The sequence below is a fragment of the Thalassophryne amazonica genome, chromosome 1, assembly GCF_902500255.1.
Source record: "Thalassophryne amazonica chromosome 1, fThaAma1.1, whole genome shotgun sequence".
In the NCBI taxonomy this organism is placed as follows: Eukaryota; Metazoa; Chordata; class Actinopteri; order Batrachoidiformes; family Batrachoididae; genus Thalassophryne; species Thalassophryne amazonica.
The window spans coordinates 22,619,230-22,641,576 of record NC_047103.1 but is presented as its reverse complement, the minus strand read 5'-3'; the positions used below and the strand labels follow the sequence as shown (position 1 = coordinate 22,641,576).

General features: G+C 42.1%; 1 protein-coding gene across 1 annotated transcript in view; it reads left to right on the top strand.

Annotated features, from left to right (window-relative positions):
- Nucleotides 1-448: 448 nt before the first annotated feature.
- The window catches only part of LOC117507241 (nuclear receptor-binding protein 2-like), a 113,026-nt gene continuing 91,127 nt past the window's right edge, over nucleotides 449-22,347 (top strand). Inside the window, 2 exon segments of the mRNA XM_034167071.1 lie at nucleotides 449-964; nucleotides 967-1,061. Coding sequence (XP_034022962.1) covers nucleotides 943-964; nucleotides 967-1,061 — 117 coding nt within the window. The 5' untranslated portion in view covers nucleotides 449-942.

Below are 22,347 nucleotides of genomic sequence, written 5' to 3'. Positions count from 1 at the left end.
TGTAAGGCAAGGCCAATATATAATAATATAAAATAAATATACGCCCATATTGATTTAATTGCATAGCAAAGCCTATTAAATAATTATGATGATGATAACAGTTTGTTATCATCATTTGTTAACAAGTGTCTAATGAGTGGAGCCCTTCTCAAAAAAAAAAAAAAAGTGGCCCAGACTGTCTTGTGTTTACCATCATGGACACAGTTACCATACGACAGATTTTAAGGCAGCACTAATCTATTTGTTATTACATACTGTCTCCTGCTGTGCTTGCTGCAAGTTTTTGTTTGCGCACATACTGCTGCTCTTACGGTATTTTTGTGCCTTCACATACTGTTGCGGTCCTTACGGTACTTTTTTGTGCGCGCGCATACTTTTGTGGTTACGGTAGTTTTTTTTGGCGCGCGCACATGCGCCCGTGCTTACGGCGTTTCGTGTGCGCACTCCTGGCGTGAGCTGAGCTCACGTCTTCTTCAGCTTCTCCAGCAACACTGGGATGAGACGTGTGGAAAATGGTGGAAAAATGAGCTCCTCTTCTTGAAACAGACGGTTTGGAAGGCAGGCAGTGACCACGTCGGACCCGTTGTTTGGTTTTCGGCGCCGCTCGCGCTCATTCTCTCTGAATGGACGTAAAAAATATTTCGCAGTCTTCTACTTTGCATGCAGCCCGCGTGAAGTCAGGGATTTAGTCCACCGATCCTTGGCATGTGTGCACTTTTTGGCGAGCAGTTTTGTGTCTAAAGACAGTGTGGATTGTCTTTTCGCCTCCACGCTCGGGAGGCGGTGTTTGGCCGATCTTTCATTTTGTCCGCAGGATGTTTTGAGCGGCTGCCGTCTTTGCGGGGGGTTTGCTCACTGCGCACAGCCTCTCTGCGCTGCCGCTCCTCTCGCGCACGGCCGAGGAGGGACATCGGCTTGTAAAACCTGGAAATACGGCAATAAATGACGATGTCCGTCCCAGAGAGGAATCTGGATCGGAGGGGAAGGAGGAGGAGAGCGAGGATGAGAGCGAGATCCTGGAGGAGAGCCCCTGCGGCCGCTGGCAGAAGCGCAAAGAGCAGGTTTGTGTGCGTGTGTGTCGGCTTTAAATCGATCACGTCGGGCTCCCACTGTTGGGCAACATCCCAGCCAGCCACAGTTGTTTATTACTCTGCTGGTGTTGCACGACCCTCTGTGATTTATTGAACTGTTTTGCCCGCCCCCCACGCACGTGTGACGTGCGTCAAAATGTTTGGACAGTGTGTGGATCTAGTTTCCACTTTCTTTTTTTAATCCTCAAAACATTATCAGAGGAGCATTTCTGTTTTTGACTCAGTGCCCGATCAAGGGCTTGAACCTTGGTTTGGAAAAAAAATGTTCAGTGTAGTTTATGAGACACTTCCAACAGGGGCGGCTCCAGGAAATTTTAGGCCTTTGGACCACAGGGCCAAATTGACTGATGGCATCGTGATTTATGTGCCATCTGGACATTTTTCTAAAAAAAAAAACAAAAGCAAAAAACTGTTAAATGAATTCTTCTGAAATTTGGCACAGACATTCCTTGGGTGTCTATTTGGTTGTGGGAGTGAGGGCTTATCACTTGAATTCACCTAGGCCTCCCAGAAAAGGCAAACATAGGCATTTTCATACTTATTGCAGAACTCTGATACATTTTTCTCTAATCCAGCATAAGGTTTCCTATGTACTGAAAAAAATTTAATTTCCCTGGCATCATCTTAAGGGCAGCCCGGAATATGAAAATGGCAATTTCCTCCCTTAATTTATTTCTGATGACCTGTGTGATGAATATTTCTTTAACTCTGTATGGAAATTAATAGAGCCCGACCGATATGGATTTTTTGAGGCTGATGCTGATAATGATATTTGGATGAAAAAAATGCAGATAATCGATAAATCGGCTGATTTGCCGATAGCCGATAAATCAGCTGATATTATTATTTTTTTTAATGAATAAAATGTTCTTTTTTTGGACCCTTAACAAAAACGGTATGAGCTAAAAACTGAAGCTTTGTCCTCATATTGATTCACTTTATAACAGAGAAGAATTTTCAAGTTCAAAAAAATGCAATCAAGAATTAAACCTTTGTGAAATTAGCAAATACATATCCTTAAAAAGAGTTGTGAAATACATCTGATCTTGTACCTCTTGTTGCTGCAGCTTAGATATAGGTTCAGGATAAGGATATAGATTCTTATAAACTTACTTGTATGCTTTTGTCAGCTGATCAGTGCAGTGTGACGGCGAACTACGGGGGCCAGTGATGAACACATTTAAGCAGGGGTGTAAGCAGCTCTCAATTGAATGGAGTCAGAGCTCCATCTACTGGACAAATGGTGCAAAGACATTTTACATTGCCAACACAAACATTATTCAGTAATTGTTCTATTTATGAGAAATTATCGGCGTTCTATCGGCAAAATTTCGGCCGATAGTGAGTACTTTGAAAAGGGCTTATATCGGCCGATATATCGGTCAGGCTCTAGAAATTAATTAGGGGAATGTCAGAAAATCTCTAACCCCTTCAAACATCCAGAGGGAGCCCCCTAAGCCCCCCAAATGTCACAAATGGTATTTTACCGGTCAGTTGCTCTCCTATCCTCACCTATGGTTGTGAACTTTGGGTAATGTCCATAAGAATAAGGTCACGGATACAAGCGGCAGAAAAGGAGATTCCTTTGTTGGGTATCTGGGCTTACACTCCTAGACAGGGTGAGAAGCGTGACTATCCGAGAGGGACTCTGAGTAGAGCCGCTCCTCATTTAAATTGCAAGGAGCCAACTGAAGTGGTTCAGGTATTTGGTGAGGATGCCCTTGGTCTACTCCCTAGGGAGGTCTTGTAGCCATGTCCAACTGGGAGGAGGCCACAAGGAAAACCCAGGGCACACTGGAAGAATTATATTTCTCAGGTGGCTTGGAAAGGCCTCAGGATCCCTCGGGAAGAGTTACAGGACTTGGCTGAGGATAGGGAAATGCAGGGTGAGCTGCTTGTTCTGCTGCCACCGTGACCCAGACCCGGATAACCATTGGAAAATGAATGAATGAAAAACTGATACATTTTTTTTTAATACATCATAAAGTTTCATTTAAAGGTTGCCTGCATCCTAAGGGCTCTCCAGAGACCCCAAATTGTGAAAAACTGTTATTTCCTTTTTAGCAATTGTTTCCGAAGAACTGTTTGATGGATATTTCTTGAATTCTCCAAGTAAATTAATTCAGGCCCTACCTACTCAGTTTTTAACAGCCAGTATCTCACAACTGGAGCAGGTTACAGCTGTGGCTACTATTGATCTGTCATATAAAGTCATATGTCTACTTTCAACTAACACTATGATATTTCATTTTGAATGATCTTGAAAAGTTATGTATTAGTCACTCAAATTTCAGCAGCCCATTTTTCTCCAATGGAGCAGGATACAGCACTATTACTGTTATACAAGTTACTATTGATGATTTATTGATTATTAAAATCCCATTGTATAAAATAGATACAAAACATAATAAAAGAATAACACAATAAAGTGACTAGCACTGATTTCCGTTGTGCTCCTAATAATGGACTCTAATATTGGCCTTTTACCATTTGATTTCTTGTGCCAAATCAAATGGTATGGGGCTCTTTAAGTGCTAAAGGGTTAATCACGCATTAGAAGCTATGTGTCTCCATGAAGCACAACTTGAGCATATAATTAAATCCTCCTCTATACCACTTCATAATGAAGCCATATAACGGGATACAAAATGCAAAACATGCACTATACATAATTTCTCCAATCACAGCCAGAGAAACCTATAACTTCTGGGTTTGTCTGCGTGTCTTGGTGACTTTCCTCACTCTTCTCCTTCTTGCGTAGTTGCTCAGTTTTTGAGAACTATCTACTCCACACGGGATGGATGCATAAACATTTCCAAGGCATATTCAGTGACTTGGAAATGTTCATGTATCCATCCCCTGACTTGTCTGAAGAAAACTGGAAATAAAACTGATTATTTAAAGGTATTATACCAAAGGTGCTGATTACTTATGCAACCCATAATATTTTATATTTTTAATTAATTTATATCAAGTTGTGGAGATTTGCTTTCAGGTTGAGTTTAAGGAAGATATTTTTTAGAATTTTTTATTCTTTGTATTTGAAATGTCATAAACAAATTAAAATGTGTGAAATACCAAGTGTTCATATACTTTAAGAGGGCACTGTAGGTCCTGATTACTACTTGTCTGGGAGCTGTGAGCATGTTGCAAACTGTGGTTTGTGTTAAGAAGGGCATCTGGTGTAAAACCTGCCAAATTCCAATGCGGATCTGTACCAGGTCCACTGGGGTGACCCCAAGCAGTGGGGGCATATGAAAGTAAAACAAACATGAATATTGTTAATTTACTTATATAACACAAAACGCTGACCATTTCAAGCTCCACTGCAGTAACCTGTGTGGTTTCTCGTAGTTACTACTATTCGATTGGTATCATTTTTTTTTTTTTAACAAGTTTTATTTATGATTTTTTGCAGAGCACAGTAACAGAACACCAAAACTTGTGACCCCACCAACAGTAACATTGAGGAAATCCCTTCTACATATGAAAAAAACAAAACAATAAAAGACAGTTAAAAGAAAAAGAAAGGAAAAAGGAAGAAGAAAAAAAATTCTAATAAACATAATGCAATACAACAAATTATTAGGGACCTAAGGTAACATACTCCATTATCTAGGACACAGACAAGCACTGAAGTACACAAAGGAGAGGAGCAGTGATTGATGAACCAAAGGGGCATCTCTTTGTTACAAACATGAATACTTACAATTAGGGATGTCCCGATCCGATCATGTGATCGGAAATCGGGCCCGATCACGTGGTTTCAGACTTGATCGAAATCAGACGTTGCATCCCGATCAGGAATCTGATATAGATTTATCCTCATTATTTTGATCAGTGCTATTTCAGGCTCATTATTGCAGATTATTGGGCCTTTCACGCGTCGGAAGTGTCAGAGGCGTGAGACGCGTTGCTTTTTAGAGGTGTCAAAAGCGTTGTTTTAGCTCGGCTTTTGACGCAATGCTTCTCACGGCAGCGCGCATTGCCGCTTCTGGGCAGGCTGACGCGGTCAAAGTTCAACCCAATCTTTTTTTTTTTTTAATTAAACAAAAGAAAAAACATAAGTTCAGCCGGACAGAGGTGGGGGAGTTGCGTGCGCAAGTTCTTTCGCAGAACTGCTGTTTGTGTGTTTACGCGCTCAGGCCTGACGCCTAGATGCACTTGCACTTGCTTGCTTGCCTCTACTGGTGGTTGGCTCTCACTGCGGTAGTGTATCACTTCCTGTCTCGGAGCACAGCGGTGTTTTCTGTATCTGTAGCTGTTTAATTCTGCGCAGTTGGATTGATCTAGGTATCTAGATTACGATTTGTTTCCCAGTTGTAATCTTACGTGCCTTAACTAAAGCACTCCTTCTGCTGAATCACCTCTAATTATTTACAGCATTATTCACTTGCGTGGTTTTTAGGAATCCGCTAGCTTAGCGTAGCTACTAGCTCTTAAGCCGATTTAGCATGGCGGCTTCTCCTGTCTCTCCCGCACTTTTCTGCTCTGGGTGTGAAATGTTAGTTATTCCTCGGCCTCCTTTAGCAGTAATGGTACTTGTAATAAGTGTAGCTTATTCGTAGCTTTGGAGGCCAGGCTGGGCGAATTGGAGACTCGGCTCCGCACCGTGGAAAATTCTACAGCTAGCCAGGCCCTGTAGTCGGTGCGGACCAAGGTAGCTTAGCCGCCGTTAGTTCCCCCCTGGCAGATCCCCGAGCAGCCGGGAAAGCAGGCTGACTGGGTGACTGTGAGGAGGAAGCGTAGCCCTAAACAGAAGCCCCGTGTACACCGTCAACCCGTTCACATTTCTAACCGTTTTTCCCCCACTCGACGACACACCCGCCGAGGATCAAACTCTGGTTATTGGCGACTCTGTTTTGAGAAATGTGAAGTTAGCGACACCAGCAACCATAGTCAATTGTCTTCCGGGGGCCAGAGCAGGCGACATTGAAGGAAATTTGAAACTGCTGGTTAAGGCTAAGCGTAAATTTGGTAAGATTGTAATTCACGTCGGCAGTAATGACACCCGGTTACGCCAATCGGAGGTCACTAAAATTAACATTAAATCGGTGTGTAACTTTGCAAAAACAATGTCGGACTCTGTAGTTTTCTCTGGGCCCCTCCCCAATCAGACCGGGAGTGACATGTTTAGCCGCATGTTCTCCTTGAATTGCTGGCTGTCTGAGTGGTGTCCAAAAAATGAGGTGGGCTTCATAGATAATTGGCAAAGCTTCTGGGGAAAACCTGGTCTTGTTAGGAGAGACGGCATCCATCCCACTTTGGATGGAGCAGCTCTCATTTCTAGAAATCTGGCTAATTTTCTTAAATCCTCCAAACCGTGACTATCCAGGGTTGGGACCAGGAAGCAGAGTTGTAGTCTTACACACCTCTCTGCAGCTTCACTCCCCCTGCCATCCCCTCATTACCCCATCCCCGTAGAGACGGTGCCTGCTCCCAGACTACCAATAACCAGCAAAAATCTATTTAAGCATAAAAATTCAAAAAGAAAAAATAATATAGCACCTTCAACTGCACCACAGACTAAAACAGTTAAATGTGGTCTATTAAACATTAGGTCTCTCTCTTCTAAGTCCCTGTTGGTAAATGATATAATAATTGATCAACATATTGATTTATTCTGCCTAACAGAAACCTGGTTACAGCAGGATGAATATGTTAGTTTAAATGAGTCAACACCCCCGAGTCACACTAACTGTCAGAATGCTCGTAGCACGGGCCGGGGCGGTGGATTAGCAGCAATCTTCCATTCCAGCTTATTAATAATCAAAAACCCAGACAGAGCTTTAATTCATTTGAAAGCTTGTCTCTTAGTCTTGTCCATCCAAATTGGAAGTCCCAAAAACCAGTTTTATTTGTTCTTATCTATCGTCCACCTGGTCGTTACTGTGAGTTTCTCTGTGAATTTTCAGACCTTTTGTCTGACTTAGTGCTTAGCTCAGATAAGATAATTATAGTGGGCGATTTTTAACATCCACACAGATGCTGAGAATGACAGCCTCAACACTGCATTTAATCTATTATTAGACTCTATTGGCTTTGCTCAAAAAGTAAATGAGTCCACCCCACCACTTTAATCATATCTTAGATCTTGTTCTGACTTATGGTATGGAAATAGAAGACTTAACAGTATTCCCTGAAAAACTCCCTTCTGTCTGATCATTTTTTAATAACATTTACATTTACTCTGATGGACTACCCAGCAGTAGGGAATAAGTTTCATTACACTAGAAGTCTTTCAGAAAGCGCTGTAACTAGGTTTAAGGATATGATTCCTTCTTTATGTTCTCTAATGCCATATAACAACACAGTGCAGAATAGCTACCTAAACTCTGTAAGGGAGATAGAGTATCTCGTCAATAGTTTTACATCCTCATTGAAGACAGCTTTGGATGCTGTAGCTCCTCTGAAAAAGAGAGCTTTAAATCAGAAGTGTCTGACTCCATGGTATAACTCTCACAACTCGTAGCTTAAAGCAGATAACCCGTAAGTGGGAGAGGAAATGGCGTCTCACTCATTTAGAAGATCTTGACTTAGCCTGGAAAAGAGGTCTGTTGCTCTATAAAAAAGCCCTCCGTAAAGCTAGGACATCTTTCTACTCATCACTAATTGAAGAAAATAAGAACAACCCCAGGTTTCTTTTCAGCACTGTAGCCAGGCTGACAAAGAGTCAGAGCTCTATTGAGCTGAGTATTCCATTAACTTTAACTAGTAATGAGTCATGACTTTCTTTGCTAACAAAATTTTAACTATTAGAGAAAAAATTACTCATAACCATCCCAAGACGTATCGTTATCTTTGGCTGCTTTCAGTGATGCCGGTATTTGGTTAGACTCTTTCTCTCCGATTGTTCTGTCTGATGTTATTTTCATTAGTTACTTCATCCAAACCATCAACATGTTTATTAGACCCCATTCCTACCAGGCTGCTCAAGGAAGCCCCTACCATTATTTAATGCTTCGATCTTAAATATGATCAATCTATCTTTGTTAGTTGGCTATGTACCACAGGCTTTTAAGGTGGCAGTAATTAAACCATTACTTAAAAAGCCATCACTTGACCCAGCTATCTTAGCTAATTATAGGCCAATCTCCAACCTTCCTTTTCTCTCAAAAATTCTTGAAAGGGTAGTTGTAAAACAGCTAACTGATCATCTGCAGAGGAATGGTCTATTTGAAGAGTTTCAGTCAGGTTTTGGAATTCATCATAGTACAGAAACAGCATTAGTGAAGGTTACAAATGATCTTCTTATGGCCTCGGACAGTGGACTCATCTCTGTGCTTGTTCTGTTAGACCTCAGTGCTGCTTTTGATACTGTTGACCATAAAATTTATTACAGAGATTAGAGCATGCCATAGGTATTAAAGGCACTGTGCTGCGGTGGTTGAATCATATTTGTCTAATAGATTACAATTTGTTCATGTAAATGGGGAATCTTCTTCACAGACTAAAGTTAATTATGGAGTTCCACAAGGTTCTGTGCTAGGACCAATTTTATTCACTTTATATATGCTTCCCTTAGGCAGTATTATTAGACGGTATTGCTTAAATTTTCATTGTTACGCAGATGATACCAGCTTTATCTATCCATGAAGCCAGACGACACACACCAATTAGCTAAACTGCAGGATTGTCTTACAGACATAAAGACATGGATGACCTCTAATTTCCTGCTTTTAAACTCAGATAAACTGAAGTTATTGTACTTGGCCCCACAAATCTTAGAAACATGGTGTCTAACCAGATCCTTACTCTGGATGGCATTACCCTGACCTCTAGTAATACTGTGAGAAATCTTGGAGTCATTTTTGATCAGGATACGTCATTCAAAGCGCATATTAAACAAATATGTAGGATTGCTTTTTTGCATTTACCCAATATCTCTAAAATCAGAAAGGTCTTGTCTGAGTGATGCTGAAAAAACTAATTCATGCATTTATTTCCTCTAGGCTGGACTATTGTAATTCATTATTATCAGGTTGTCCTAAAGTTCCCTAAAAAGCCTTCAGTTAATTCAAAATGCCTGCAGCTAGAGTGCTTGACGGGGACTAGAAGGAGAGAGCATATCTCACCCATATTGGCCCTCTCTTCATTGGCTTCCTGTTAATTCTAGAATAGAATTTAAAATTCTTCTTCTTACTTATAAGGTTTTGAATAATCAGGTCCCATCTTATCTTAGGGACCTCGTAGTACCATATCACCCCAATAGAGCGCTTCGCTCTCAGACTGCAGGCTTACTTGTAGTTCCTAGGTTTGTAAGAGTAGAATGGAGGCAGAGCCTTCAGCTTTCAGGCTCCTCTCCTGTGGAACCAGCTCCCAATTCAGATCAGGGAGACAGACACCCTCTATACTTTTAAGATTAGGCTTAAAACTTTCCTTTTTGCTAAAGCTATAGTTAGGGCTGGATCAGGTGACCCTGAACCATCCCTTAGTTATGCTGCTATAGACGTAGACTGCTGGGGGGTTCCCATGATGCACTGTTTCTTTCTCTTTTTGCTCTGTATGCACCACTCTGCATTTAATCATTAGTGATCGATCTCTGCTCCCCTCCACAGCATGTCTTTTTCCTGGTTCTCTCCCTCAGCCCCAACCAGTCCAGCAGAAGACTGCCCCTCCCTGAGCCTGGTTCTGCTGGAGGTTTCTTCCTGTTAAAAGGGAGTTTTTCCTTCCCACTGTAGCCAAGTGCTTGCTCACAGGGGGTCGTTTTGACCGTTGGGGTTTTACATCATTATTGTATGGCCTTGCCTTACAATATAAAGCGCCTTGGGGCAACATGTTTTGTTGTGATTTGGCGCTATATAAAAAAAAATTGATTGATTGATTGATAGATGGAATGACAAGAGGATGATGGACACTTTCCACCGAAACCTTGCTCAGTCATCCTTCCGTGCGCAGCAGGACCGCGGTGATGACCAAGTCCTCAGGACAACGATCTGTCATCTGAATAACAAAAAGAAAAAAACAAATTGTCCTGTGATCGTTTGTCTGCAAAACGGCGAGAGAGATGGTGTGTGCACAAGCGACGTGCGCACGCATCACATTTAGGAGCGCGTCTTAAAGAGCTTCTGTCTTCATTCACGTTCCACTGCGCTGCTCTGAACTGTTGAACACTGATAAAGCATCAGAGGGGTACACTGAGGACTGTCAGGGTGTAAATGTACGTTTTTTTTTTGGTTTTTTTTTCCCTTTTACTTTTCAAGTTGACTTTTGAACTTTTGACGCTCTGAGCTGTGACGTAGCTTCGCTCCGTCCATTAGGAACGATTGCGTCGGGCCAAAACACGGAAAGACTAGTGGCAGAAACCACTGATCTGTACAAATGGTAAATGGCCTGTATTTATATAGCGCTGTTCCATCTGCATCAGACGCTCAAAGCGCTTTACAATTATGCCTCACATTCACCCCGATGTCAGGGCGCTGCCATACAAGGCGCTCACTACACACCGGGAGCAATAGGGGATAAAGACCTTGCCCAAGGGCCCTTAGTGATTTACCAGTCAGGCGGGGATTTCAACCACAGATCAGTGCAGAAACCACGTGTCTGAAGAAAAATCCTTGGAAATATTTTTTGTTGTTGTTTGTTACCTCCAAAATTTCTGATTACTGTTTTAAAGAGTTTAGAACACTTGTAATTAAAATAGCTAATCAGTGAATGGTTACTTTAGAAACCTTTCATCTATAAATTAAAACCACCTGTTATTTCAGATTAGATCATTTAACATACGGAACCTTGGACATTTATTTTTCACACAAATAAAATAACATGGAAATTTGTACATTTTTTAAGTCTGGTAGATTATTACTTGATTGTTCAAGTACCTCAAGGAGAAGTGCACTGTTTAAGTGATAAATAATAAAATACGGTGATTAAAATGAAATTATTATATATTGGCATTTGTTCATTGTTCATTCAGGTTTTTTAAAGTATCGGATCGGGACTTGGTATCGGCCAGATACTCAAAATCGGATGACTCGGAATCGGATCGGGGCCAAAAAAACCTGATGGGACATCCCTACTTGCAATCATTCACTCACAAAATGGTCTGAGCTAGTTGTCAATATAATTTAAGAAGGGCTACCATATCTACAAACTTATTGGCTGCCCCCCTGACAGTATACCTATCTTCTCCAGTTTAATAAAATACAGCATACAATCCACTGAGTAAAGGTTGGAGGGTTACAGTCTTTCCACCTCATCAAAATTTGTCTTCTGGCTACAAGTGTGGTGAAAGCTAGACAACTTTGGTGTGTGGTTTTTCAAAAATAGGTTTTGTGTCACCACACCGAATACAGCTGGGAAGGGGGATAATTCTAGGTCTGTACCTATAATTTTAGAAAGAGTGCCAAATATTAGCAGCCAAAACCTGGATAACCTGGGGCATTCCCAAAGCATGTGAATTAAAGTGGCATCAAATTGTTTGCAACAATCACATATAGGGTTTATGTTGGGTAAAGGTACAGTGAGGAAAATAAGTATTTGAACACCTTGTGAATTTGCAAGTTCTCCCACTTAGAAATCATGGAGGGGTCTGAAATTTTCATCTTAGGTGCATGTCTACTGTGAGAGACATAATCTAAAAAAAAATCCGAAAATCACAATGTATGATTTTTTTTAAAATAATTTATTGTATGTTATTGCTGCAAATAAGTATTTGGACACCTGTGAAAATCAGTGTTAATATTTGGTACAGTAGCCTTTGTTTGCAATTACAGAGGTCAAATGTTTCCTGTAGTTTTTCGCAGGTTTTCACACACTGCAGCAGGGATTTTGGTCCACTCCTCCATACAGATCTTCTCTAGATCTTTCAGGTTTGGAGTTTCAGCTCCCTCCAAGATTTTCTATTGAGTTCAGGTCTGGAGACTGGCCAGGCCACTCCAGGACCTTGAAATGCTTCCTACGGAGCCCCTCCTTAGTTGCCCTGGCTGTGTGTTGGGGTCATTGTCATGCTGGAAGACCCAGCCATGACCCATCTTCAATGCTCTTACTGAGGGAAGGAGGTTGTTTGCCAAAACTTTGCAATACATGACCCATCCATTGAGTCACATCACCTGCAGGGAAGGATTTAGCCTCATCAAACTCTAGCTGAGTGTGGGACTCATCTGCCAATAAGCATGTTAGGTTACATGTTAAACTGATGTTGAAGTAGTTTTGTTTTTATCGTTGCTTTTTTTTCTTTTATCAAAAAGCCCAATTTAAATTTTACAATTTGTTTGACTGTTAGTGTGAAATTATGTTGTGCTTTTATTATCCCTCTGGTATGAAGTCCGTCCATCCGTTTTCGATTGTTAGCATCTCAAGTAACACTTGACTAATTTCATTCATATTTAGCATAAGGGTGTACCTGGGTGATCCCCGACACTTGTATTACTGATTTGTGAGGACCGGAGGATACTAATGACTCTTGTTTGTGCTGTTATAATTGTGGTGTTTTGATGTGCACTTGTTGATGTAAATCTTGGTAAAAATGAAAATGCCATTTGGCATTGTGGTGACTTAAAATTATATATTAAGAAGAAAGAATTGAAATTGGACTTGATCAGTTCTACTAACAAAATATCTTGTTCAAATTTAAAAACCTTCCATGTCTTCAGATGCAGAATATACTGTGTTTGTCTAAAATACTTCCAACAGAAACTTCTTTCAGGCCTATTCTCTAAATTCTGAGAGAATCTCTTGCTTTTCTCTCGGAATATTATTACAATACATGAGGACATCCCATATTTACCACAACAATGTCTTAAATGAGGTCTTGCAACTCCTAGATGAGAGGTGACACTGTCCCTAGAGATCTAGGGATCACAGTGACCATGTACTGATTGGACTTATTATGTTTATGTCCAGAGATCAAGGGATCCAGTGGGCCAATTTCATGTTTAGTTTACTTTAAGACTCAATAAAATGTTATTGACATAGAAAACCTGTAATGCCTACTTCTTGTAATTCACAGGAGCTATTGATAAGGGAATTGATAATCGGACCCATAAGTGGAATTGATAATGGCATAGATATCAATAAAATCTTATCAATACCCAGCCCTACCTCTGGAAAGCCGCCCAGTGATGTCATGGCATGTATGACAACATTACAGACATCGCTGAAGTTAAAACGTTTACAAATATATTTCAAAGTTTGCAGTGACAACATAAAATTTCGACATCCTTAAAATCCTGCCACAGTTGAAAGAAGACTACGGCACAATGACAGAATATTCTGCTTCATCACGGCATGGGTAAGGTTTCAAACTGTGCCCTTCCAGGATGCATATCTATGAAAGTGAGAATGGGGCGTTAATCACAGTTAGTGTATTTTAAAAAAAACTGATCTTTAATGAATCTACTAGCGTGTTGCCCATGGGAGCCATGGGCTCTAGATTGGGTAGGGGGTTTATAAAATAGGTAGCTGACATTTTTCAAGGGTGGTAATAAGTTAAGCAAAGCTTGTATTATGAGTTGGAATTGAGTGTGAGTCCAGAATGTTTAGAACCTTTAGACCTCAACAGTATTTAGAAGAAGACCTCAACCCTTTTATTTCCTGTTAATTATGTAAGTTTTTAAAGTTTACTGTTTTAATGTATTTCTAAATTGTTTAGGGTCTTATCATATACACACTGTTGTTATTTTATTATTCTGTTTTGTCAATGGAAATAAGTGGTTTCACTATATTGTGTCATCCATGTATTTTAACGTATTTATATTATATCATGTACTTACATTGAACATAATTAATAAAATAACGCACACATGCACAAATGCATGCACGCTTTTAATATATAGATGATTTACCGCCCCCTGCTGGAATGGCGTGTGAGTCCAGAATGTAATTATCACAGTGTTCAGTGTTGTTAGCTAATATCTGAAGTTTCTTTAAAAACATTAGTCCTATCAATGTTCCATTTTGGCGGCGTTCATCCTTGACCGAAAATACATAAGTATACCAAACTGCAAACATCAGCTCTCCGTAGTATGTCCGTGATCAAAGTTATACACACACACGTTTCTGCATTCTGCTGCAAGCAGGAGCTTTTATTTATACACATCCACAAATACAGATGGTGGCAGAAGACATCAAATGCAACAACCTTTTAAAGGCAGCAGCAGCGGAAATGGGAAAAAAAAAGTGCAGCCAATGACTACTTTGACTGGATGAAAGTGTGCATAATGAAGTGTCACTGAGTGTTTGTGTATAGGGGTGCAGCTGATTGTTGTGTAATAAAATCAGAGGTGATCGACGGCTCCTGCGGTGGTCACAGCACCAGCCGCCTCTCCTTTGATGCTTTTATGCAGCTAGCTGCTGCAGCGCAATTGGATTAAATGTTTGCATTAAGCAGCTGGTGATGCAGTCTGTTATTCTTTGAGATCATTTTGGCTGCAGCATGACTCTGCATTTTCGTGGTTCCGTGTAAGTAGCAGGAATAGTCTTCCGGTGCAGACTGTGCTTCTGCATTAGCATGAATTAGGGGGGCACCATTCCGAATTTAATTTGGTGTCAGCCAGCTCACCTGTTGCCAGACAAGTAACAAATTCACCAAAACCGCAAGTGTGATATGAGGAGAGAACAAGTGACCATTCTAAGATGTTTGACTACATTGCGAGCCAGCGGGTGGCACCTCTGCTAACAGTTGCAGATAAGTCGGACCGTTTAACTTAAAGGTTATCTCGTTGACACATTCTGCCTCCACTGCACCCTGTTGCCACCTGACCTTCCTCTCTCTGGCTGTACTGTGTTGTTAAGCTCACAAAGTCAACCCCGCCTGAGTGCGTTTCCGCCCATTGCTGCTGTATTTTTCCTTTAAGGCCAACAGCAAGCATTAGTACTTTGAAGTTTTCATCTAATATCATGATGTGGTAAATGTGTGTTTACAATCATCCAGTTCGGTGACGGGGTGTATAAGCTGCTAGCCGCAACCTCATCACAACAAGTAGGGCAGGTGTTGCCCTTTATTCAGAGAGTGGCGTCAACTCAGAACATCCAGGTACAGGTGCTATCAAAATAATATAAAAATAGTTAAGCTATCAAATTTACAATTTATGGTGATTTATTTAATTAATTTAAAGACTGATTTATGCTTCTGTAACTCTGTGTCATGCAATGACGTACGTGATAGTTTTAAAGTTCTCTGTCGCTGGATTATGCTTTATTTTGGACTAATGTGACCCTCAACAAGCTTTTCTTTCTACAATCATCACCTCCAATTCAAAGGAAAGTGAACAATTTCATCTTCTTCAGACTGTTGTAAATTTGTGGATTTTTCTGATCCATTTGTAATCAGCGTGTGCACTGCAAAAACGATTAAAATATGATGGCAGACGAAGGACTGAAAGCAGAAAAGTGTCAAATCACAGCCTTTTTTGTGTCTGATTTAACAGGTGCACATCCAGACTGCGCATCCGAGTCTGAAAAAATAAACAGTTGTTTTTTTTTAATCACAGAAATCGGCGAGTGTCAGAGATGAACTTTAATTTCTACCTCTGTTACTGTGCACGTCCAGACTGCTCTGGGATTTTAATGGAAATACATTGTGATCAAACAGGACATTTTATCTGATGCGAGCGAAAATTCGTTTATATTACAGTGTTTATTACATGGAAAACAATACAAAAATGTTGGGACTTTTTTGTCCGGTGACTGTGGATATCCGGTTTATACGATGGCGGTTTAGTTGAGTTTTACTATATCTGTACATCTTGAAGCCCTTCCTGTGTCTATTTGTTTATCCAAAGGCAGAGCAACCGGTCATTTCCAGCAAAATAAATAAATAAATAGGCGGATTACATGCAGCACAGATTACAGTGAACCCAAGATGGCACCACAAGTCACGTGACCGTTTTTTTTTTTTTCCGACTTGTCATGTCACCGCTCTCTCAGTTTAGGCACACGAGGTGTTCTGCCCCCTCCCCATGGAGGTTTCCTTCTGTTTGTGTCTAATTGTTTCCCCGTCGTCTTCACACTGAAATAATAAACCAGTTTTATTACACGTTTCTGTGGAACAATTTAACAATTTTGGAGGGCATGGCCATGTGTTCACAAGTGCATTGTGGATCGAGAGCATATCTAAATCTTTAAATCACTTGAACTTTTTATTACGTTGTGCAATGAAGACACTTTCCATAGCAGAGGTCTGAGCTCTAATTTAGTGCTGCGTAATAATTGGTCTACCGCTATTGCATCAGTTCACGACCATATTTAAGTAATATTTGTTTCTTTTCACTGAGCAAAATGTTGCCTAATATCAGCGTTTGACTGACAGCAGCAAAAAAAAAAAAAAAAAAGCTGTGGCATGATCTGAAACTGCTCCAAGTTAAAACCAACTCCAACAGGTTTAAAACAACAAACAACTAACTGAAAGCTATCACGTCACACAAATCCTTGGTAAAATGTCAGTGGGTGAAAGTTCAGAGTCCATACTGCCGTGTGTGTAAATCAGCTCAGCCACTAAAATAAACATGGGTCACAGTCATATGATCCTGCTTCTTTGCTTCTTTTTTTTTTCTCAGCAGAAACACAACGGGGAGGTTGAAAAATGGTTTGGATTTTTACGTTCATGGAATTTCCTGCCTTCAGAGTCATTCCTACTTCAGCACATCAGAGCATGTACTTTTTATTTTTTTCCCTGGAACTGACTCGTACTGCTGTGACTGGAAAATAAAACTGTGACCTCGAGCATAGTGACGCAAAGGGGAAGTTTTGGATTTGCACTTTTTTACAACCATCTTATCCTGACTTGTGCATTTTTTTTCCCCTCTCTTTGTAGCAGTTAAACAGTATATTGAGGAATGACCAGGAAATGAGACAGGACTTTTAGTCAGAGTAAGAGTGACAGTTGTTGCACATGTTGTTAATGAATAATTATAATTCATGGCATTGCTAATCCACCTCTAAAGGAAAGCAGCAGGTCAGCATCATAATGTACTTGATTGGGATTTGTGTGACTGGTGGCATGTAGCTTCTGATTGTGTCATGTGTGCAATGCCAGAATATGGACATTCACACACCCCAGGAAATTTGAGGCAAATTAGTGTCTTGCATAATATTTCTGTTGGCACATGAAAATGATGACTGCAAGAAGCCAATGGTTTTTGTGCAATGAGTGTTTAAAGGGTCCCTGCCACGCTATGACATTTTTACATATTCTTGAAGAATAAAAAAGCTTTTTCCACGTTGTCTTTGTTTTTTTACCATAAAATTACACTGAACAAGGATTTAGACGTTTCGTTACCCATATGAGAATTTTAATTTTCTGCCTCCGAGTTGACCTACTTTTTCGCTGCGACGGATGTGACGTCATTCGAGTACATGTGTCGCAGCGCCGCTCTGTTTACCAACACGGCAGACACGGACAGCGAAGGCATAGTGCACGATTATAGCGAAGATTTAAATGACATATTGATTGTTTTGAAGAAGATGAGGAAGTTTCTGATGAAGAGATTAACGGTGTAAATAATGAGCGGCTCCAAACCGTGTATGTTCCAGCTGAACGCGACAGGCCTGGCATATGTACTACAGCTTTAAACAAGCCTCGAGGCAAAGAATTTGCCTCGAACATTTTTTGTAATCGAATTATTCGAATTACTCAGTTAATCGTTTTAGCCCTACTTTGATTCACGCACTTGCACCGCACGTCGTAGTGATGATCCCACCCGCTGTGTTCTCAGCTGGACACAGTGCTTTGTTCCACTGCCCTGCCATGCACTCTACACTGGAAGCTGCATATATAAAATTATTTTACAACGGATTAATCATTTCTCTGCAAGTTGTCTGTTGAAAACAGCTCTAATCACTTCTTGAATCACAATGGACTGCTCCAGCAGCACCGTTCGTGCGTGCGAGCTGGGAGAAAGCATTTGGAGGCCGTCTAAAAAGGTAATGTCATGTTTACATTGTCATGGCTTGGTAAACAGTTGTATTTTCTTTACTTCTTGTGTGCAGTTGTAAAAGTATGTTTATGACAGATTTAACATCTCGTTATAATCCTTCAGACGAGCTGCGCTCTGATGCGATCCGCTGACGCAACCACTCGCTCTGTTTCACTTCTTCTTTACTCCACTGATGAGCTGCACATTGAGTTGGCAAGTAGATCGTGCCACGTAGCACGACATTTATGCATGAAGGATTTTTTTGAATATTTCAAAATTGTCTTTGCGCAATTGCACATGCCAGCACCCCTCTCACATTCAGTCCGCACTCGTTAAAGACAAGTTTAGGGCTGCAGCTATTGATTAGTTTAGTAATCGAGTATTCTATCGATTATTCTGGCGATTAATCGAGGTAATCGGATAAAAAGTACTGCATTTTAGACACATCAATAGTCCGGGCTCTCCCTAAGCAATGGCACAATGTCACTTGCGCCAAAGTGTTGTGTATTTTGCTGAAATGGCGATGGATGTGGCTTTCTGTTTGTTTTCATCCAACTTATAATTTAACATTTTTAATGGTTTTTTTTTTTTTTTTAATAAAGGTGGATGGACTGGGTCCCTGCGTGTTTTTTTTTTTTTTTTTCTTTTTAATCCCTCTTTCTCTGCAATTCAGCAGATGTATTTCAGCTGGAGGTTGAAATGCCAGACTTGCAGTCGTTTTTTTTTTAATTATTATTTTTATTATGTTACCGTGTTTGGGAAGTGTTGTCCAAAAAGCAAAAATTAAAAAGTCAACACTGTGGTGAATCTGAGGGGAAACAGAAGAGTGGCTGGGGACAGAGCTGTGACTCGCCTGGTGTGAGAGACCCTCCACTGGGCAGAGAGAGACAGCAGCCGGCCACCGGGTCAATAGTCCGTCCCCACGTAGAGCAGACCGTGTGTTTTTTTAAAAAAAATAGACAAACACACTCCTTCGCTTTAAATGCACAGTAAGTCTATTTCAGATGATCAGCATGGACCATATTTCTCTTAAAAGGCTTTATTTTACTCTGTGTCACGTTGGAAAGCGGTAGCTATGGTTGCTAATTTGATTAGCTGTTATGCTCCAGTCTTCTTCTGTTTTTTTTTTTTCTGCGGACGTTGCGAGCACCACACACAGGCCTGGCATATGTAGTACAATGTTAAATGAAGCTTCGAGGCACAGAATTTGCCTCAAACATTTTTTGTAATCGAATTATTCAAGTTACTCACTAATCGTTCAGCCCTAGTGCAGGCATTAGAGCTCATAACCACAATGGAAAGTTGCAGCTTGCAGTAAGCTCTGGATCTTCTCTGGGGATCCTCCTATACATGCATGCCGCTATAATCTAGTAGTGCATGCATGCTTGCTGGTTTGATAGCTGTTCACTGCGGGAATGACATCCACTCATGTTTCCTAAAGCACAAACTGGGAACAGTGATAGGCAACTTTGAGCCATCTCTTAACATGATGGCCCGCCAAGGGCTGTCTTCTATGTCGAGGAATAGAAATCACCTTCATGATTGCACCTTCTCTGCGATGGTTGCAGAGACGGTCACCAGGACAGTCCCACAACATCCAGAGACTTAAGGTACTCAAGACGATTTCATCCACCCCAGGAGCCTTGCCACCAAGGATCTTCCTGACCATCTCGGTGACTTTGGTCTGGGTAATGGACGAGTCCGCCTCTGTGTCCCCAGTCTCTGCTTCCTCCTCAGAGACGTGACGATGGGATTGGGGAGATCCTCGAAGTATTCCTTCCACCCGCCCACAACATCCCCAGTCAGGGTCAACAGCTCCCCACCCACAGTATAGACAGTGTTGGCGGAGAGCTGCTTCCGCCTCCTGAGGCATCGGACGGTTCGCCAGAATTTCTTCCAGGCCGACCCATAATCCTCCTCTATGGCCTCTCCAAACTCCTCCCAGACCCGAGTTTTTGCCTCTGCGACCGCACACACTGCAGCACACTTGGCCTGCCGGTACCTGTCAGCTGCCTCCGGGGTCCCACCTACCAACAAAGACAAGTAGGACTCTTTCTTCAGCTTGACAACATCCCTTACTTCCGGCGTCCACCACTGGGTTCGGGGATTGCCACTGCGACAGGCACCAGAGACCTTGCGACCACAGCTGCAGGCGGCCGCATCGACAGTGGAGGTGGGGAACATGGTCCAATCGGACTCAATGTCTCCAACCTCCCCCAGGATCTGGGAGAAGCTCTCTCGGAGGTGGGAGTTGAAGACCTCACTGACAGAGGGTTCCTCCAGTTGTTCCCAGCAGACCCTCACAATATGTTTGGACCTGCCAGGTCTGACCGGTTTCCTCCCCTCCCAGTGGATCTAACACACCACCAGGTGGTGGTCGGTCGACAGCTCAGACCCTCTCTTTACCCGAGTGTCCGAGACATGTGGCCGAAGGTCAGATGATACGACTACAAAGTCGATCATCGACCTCCGGTTCAGGGTGTCCTGGTGCCACGTGCACTTATGGACATCCCTGTGCTCGAACATGGTGTTCATGATGGACAAACTGTGACTAGCACAGAAGTCCAACAACTGAACACCGAACGGGGTTCAGATCAGGGAGGCCGTGCTTCCCAGTCCACGCCCCTCCAGGTCTCACTGTCGCTGCCCGTGTGGGCGTTGAAGTCCCCCAGGAGAGCAATGGAGTCCCCAGTTGGAGCACTATCTAGTACCCCTCCCAGAGACTCCAAGAAGGTTGGGTACTCTGCACTGCTGCTTGGCCCATAGGCCGAGACAACAGTGAGAGACCTGTCCCCAACCCGAAGGCATAGGGACACGATCCTCTCATTCACCGGGGTGAACTCCAACACATGGCGACTGAGCTGGGGAGCATAAGCAATGCTACCCCAGCTCGCCGCCTCTCCCCGTGAGCAACGCCAGAAAAGTGGAGCATCCAGCCCCTCTCCATGAGTTGGGTACCAGAGCTCAAGCTGTGCGTGGAGGTGAGCCTGACTATCTCTAGTCGGTACCTCTCAACCTCCCGCACAAGCTCAGGCTCCTTCCCCCCGCAGCGAGGGTGACGTTCCACGTCCCAACAGCCAGAGGCTGTGAGCACGGACCGGGGCCGCTGGGCCACCCGTCCTCGACTGCCACCCAGTCCTCTCTGCACCCGACCCCCATGGCCCCCTCTGCAGGGTCGTGAACCCACAAGAGGGCGGACCCACATCGCTCTTTCGGGCTGAGCCCAGCCGGCCCCATGGGCTAAGGCCCGACCACCAGCTGCTCGCACGCGAGCCCAACCCCAGGCCTGGCTGCCAGCGTGGGGCCCTGGCTTCGCCATACCGGGCGACCTCTCGGTCCTTGATTTTGTGTCGGTCCATGGAAACGTTTGAACTGCCCTTAGTCTGGCCCGTCACCTAGGACCTGTTTCCATGGGAGACCCTACCAGGGGCACAAAGCCCCCGACAACGTAGCTCCTAGGATCGTCCGGGAACACAAACTCCCCACCACGATAAGGTGGCAGTTCGAGGGGGAGATGAAAATCACATTATCTGTTTCTTTGTAGTTGTCATATACAGACTGCCTACATCTAAATTATACAGTGGTAAAGCGCTCATTCTAATGGGTGATTTTAACTTGGACTGGTTTAATAAAATACGCTGGAAAAAACTTAAGGATATCACAAAAAAAAAATCATATTGTGCAATTAATGAACAAACTCACAAGGATAACCAGTTCCTCTCAAACTCTGTTGGATTTAATTTTCACTACAAATCTGGACCGCATTATAAAAACCTATAAGCCACTAACAGGAATGTCTGATCATAATCTCATGCTATTAGTACGTAAGCTGTCAAAATCTATGCACAAGGATACAAGATGCTCACAACAAAAAAGGAGGACATCTTTTATTCCCAAAAGAAGTAGGGGCACTTTTGAAATAGAAACTAAAGAACGTCCCATGGAATAATATTATTAGTTGGGAAAATACTGGACCGTCATGTGACAAACTTCTGTCTGAAATTAAAAAATAGTTCTTAAATAACTGTTAAAAATCATATAAAAAAGGATGTTTTCAAGATATGTATCTAATGAAGTACGATGAGTTTTGTGTTGTCAGTTGTTAATTGTGAACTTGTTTCAGTAACATTCATTTGTTTATATGCATGTATGTATATCTATGTATATATGTGTGTGTAATTATGTATACATGTGTAGGGTATGTTGGTGTGTGTATACTGTATATGTATGTAAAATATGTATGTAGATGAAGACTGTTCACTTGATATGTTTATGATAATGGGATTTAGTTGTGTGTTGTTAAATGTGTGTTGTAGCATGGCACAAGCAGAGGGTCACCCCTTAGAGTCTGGTCTGCTTGAGGTTTCTTCCTCAATACATCACAGGGAGTTTTTCCTTGC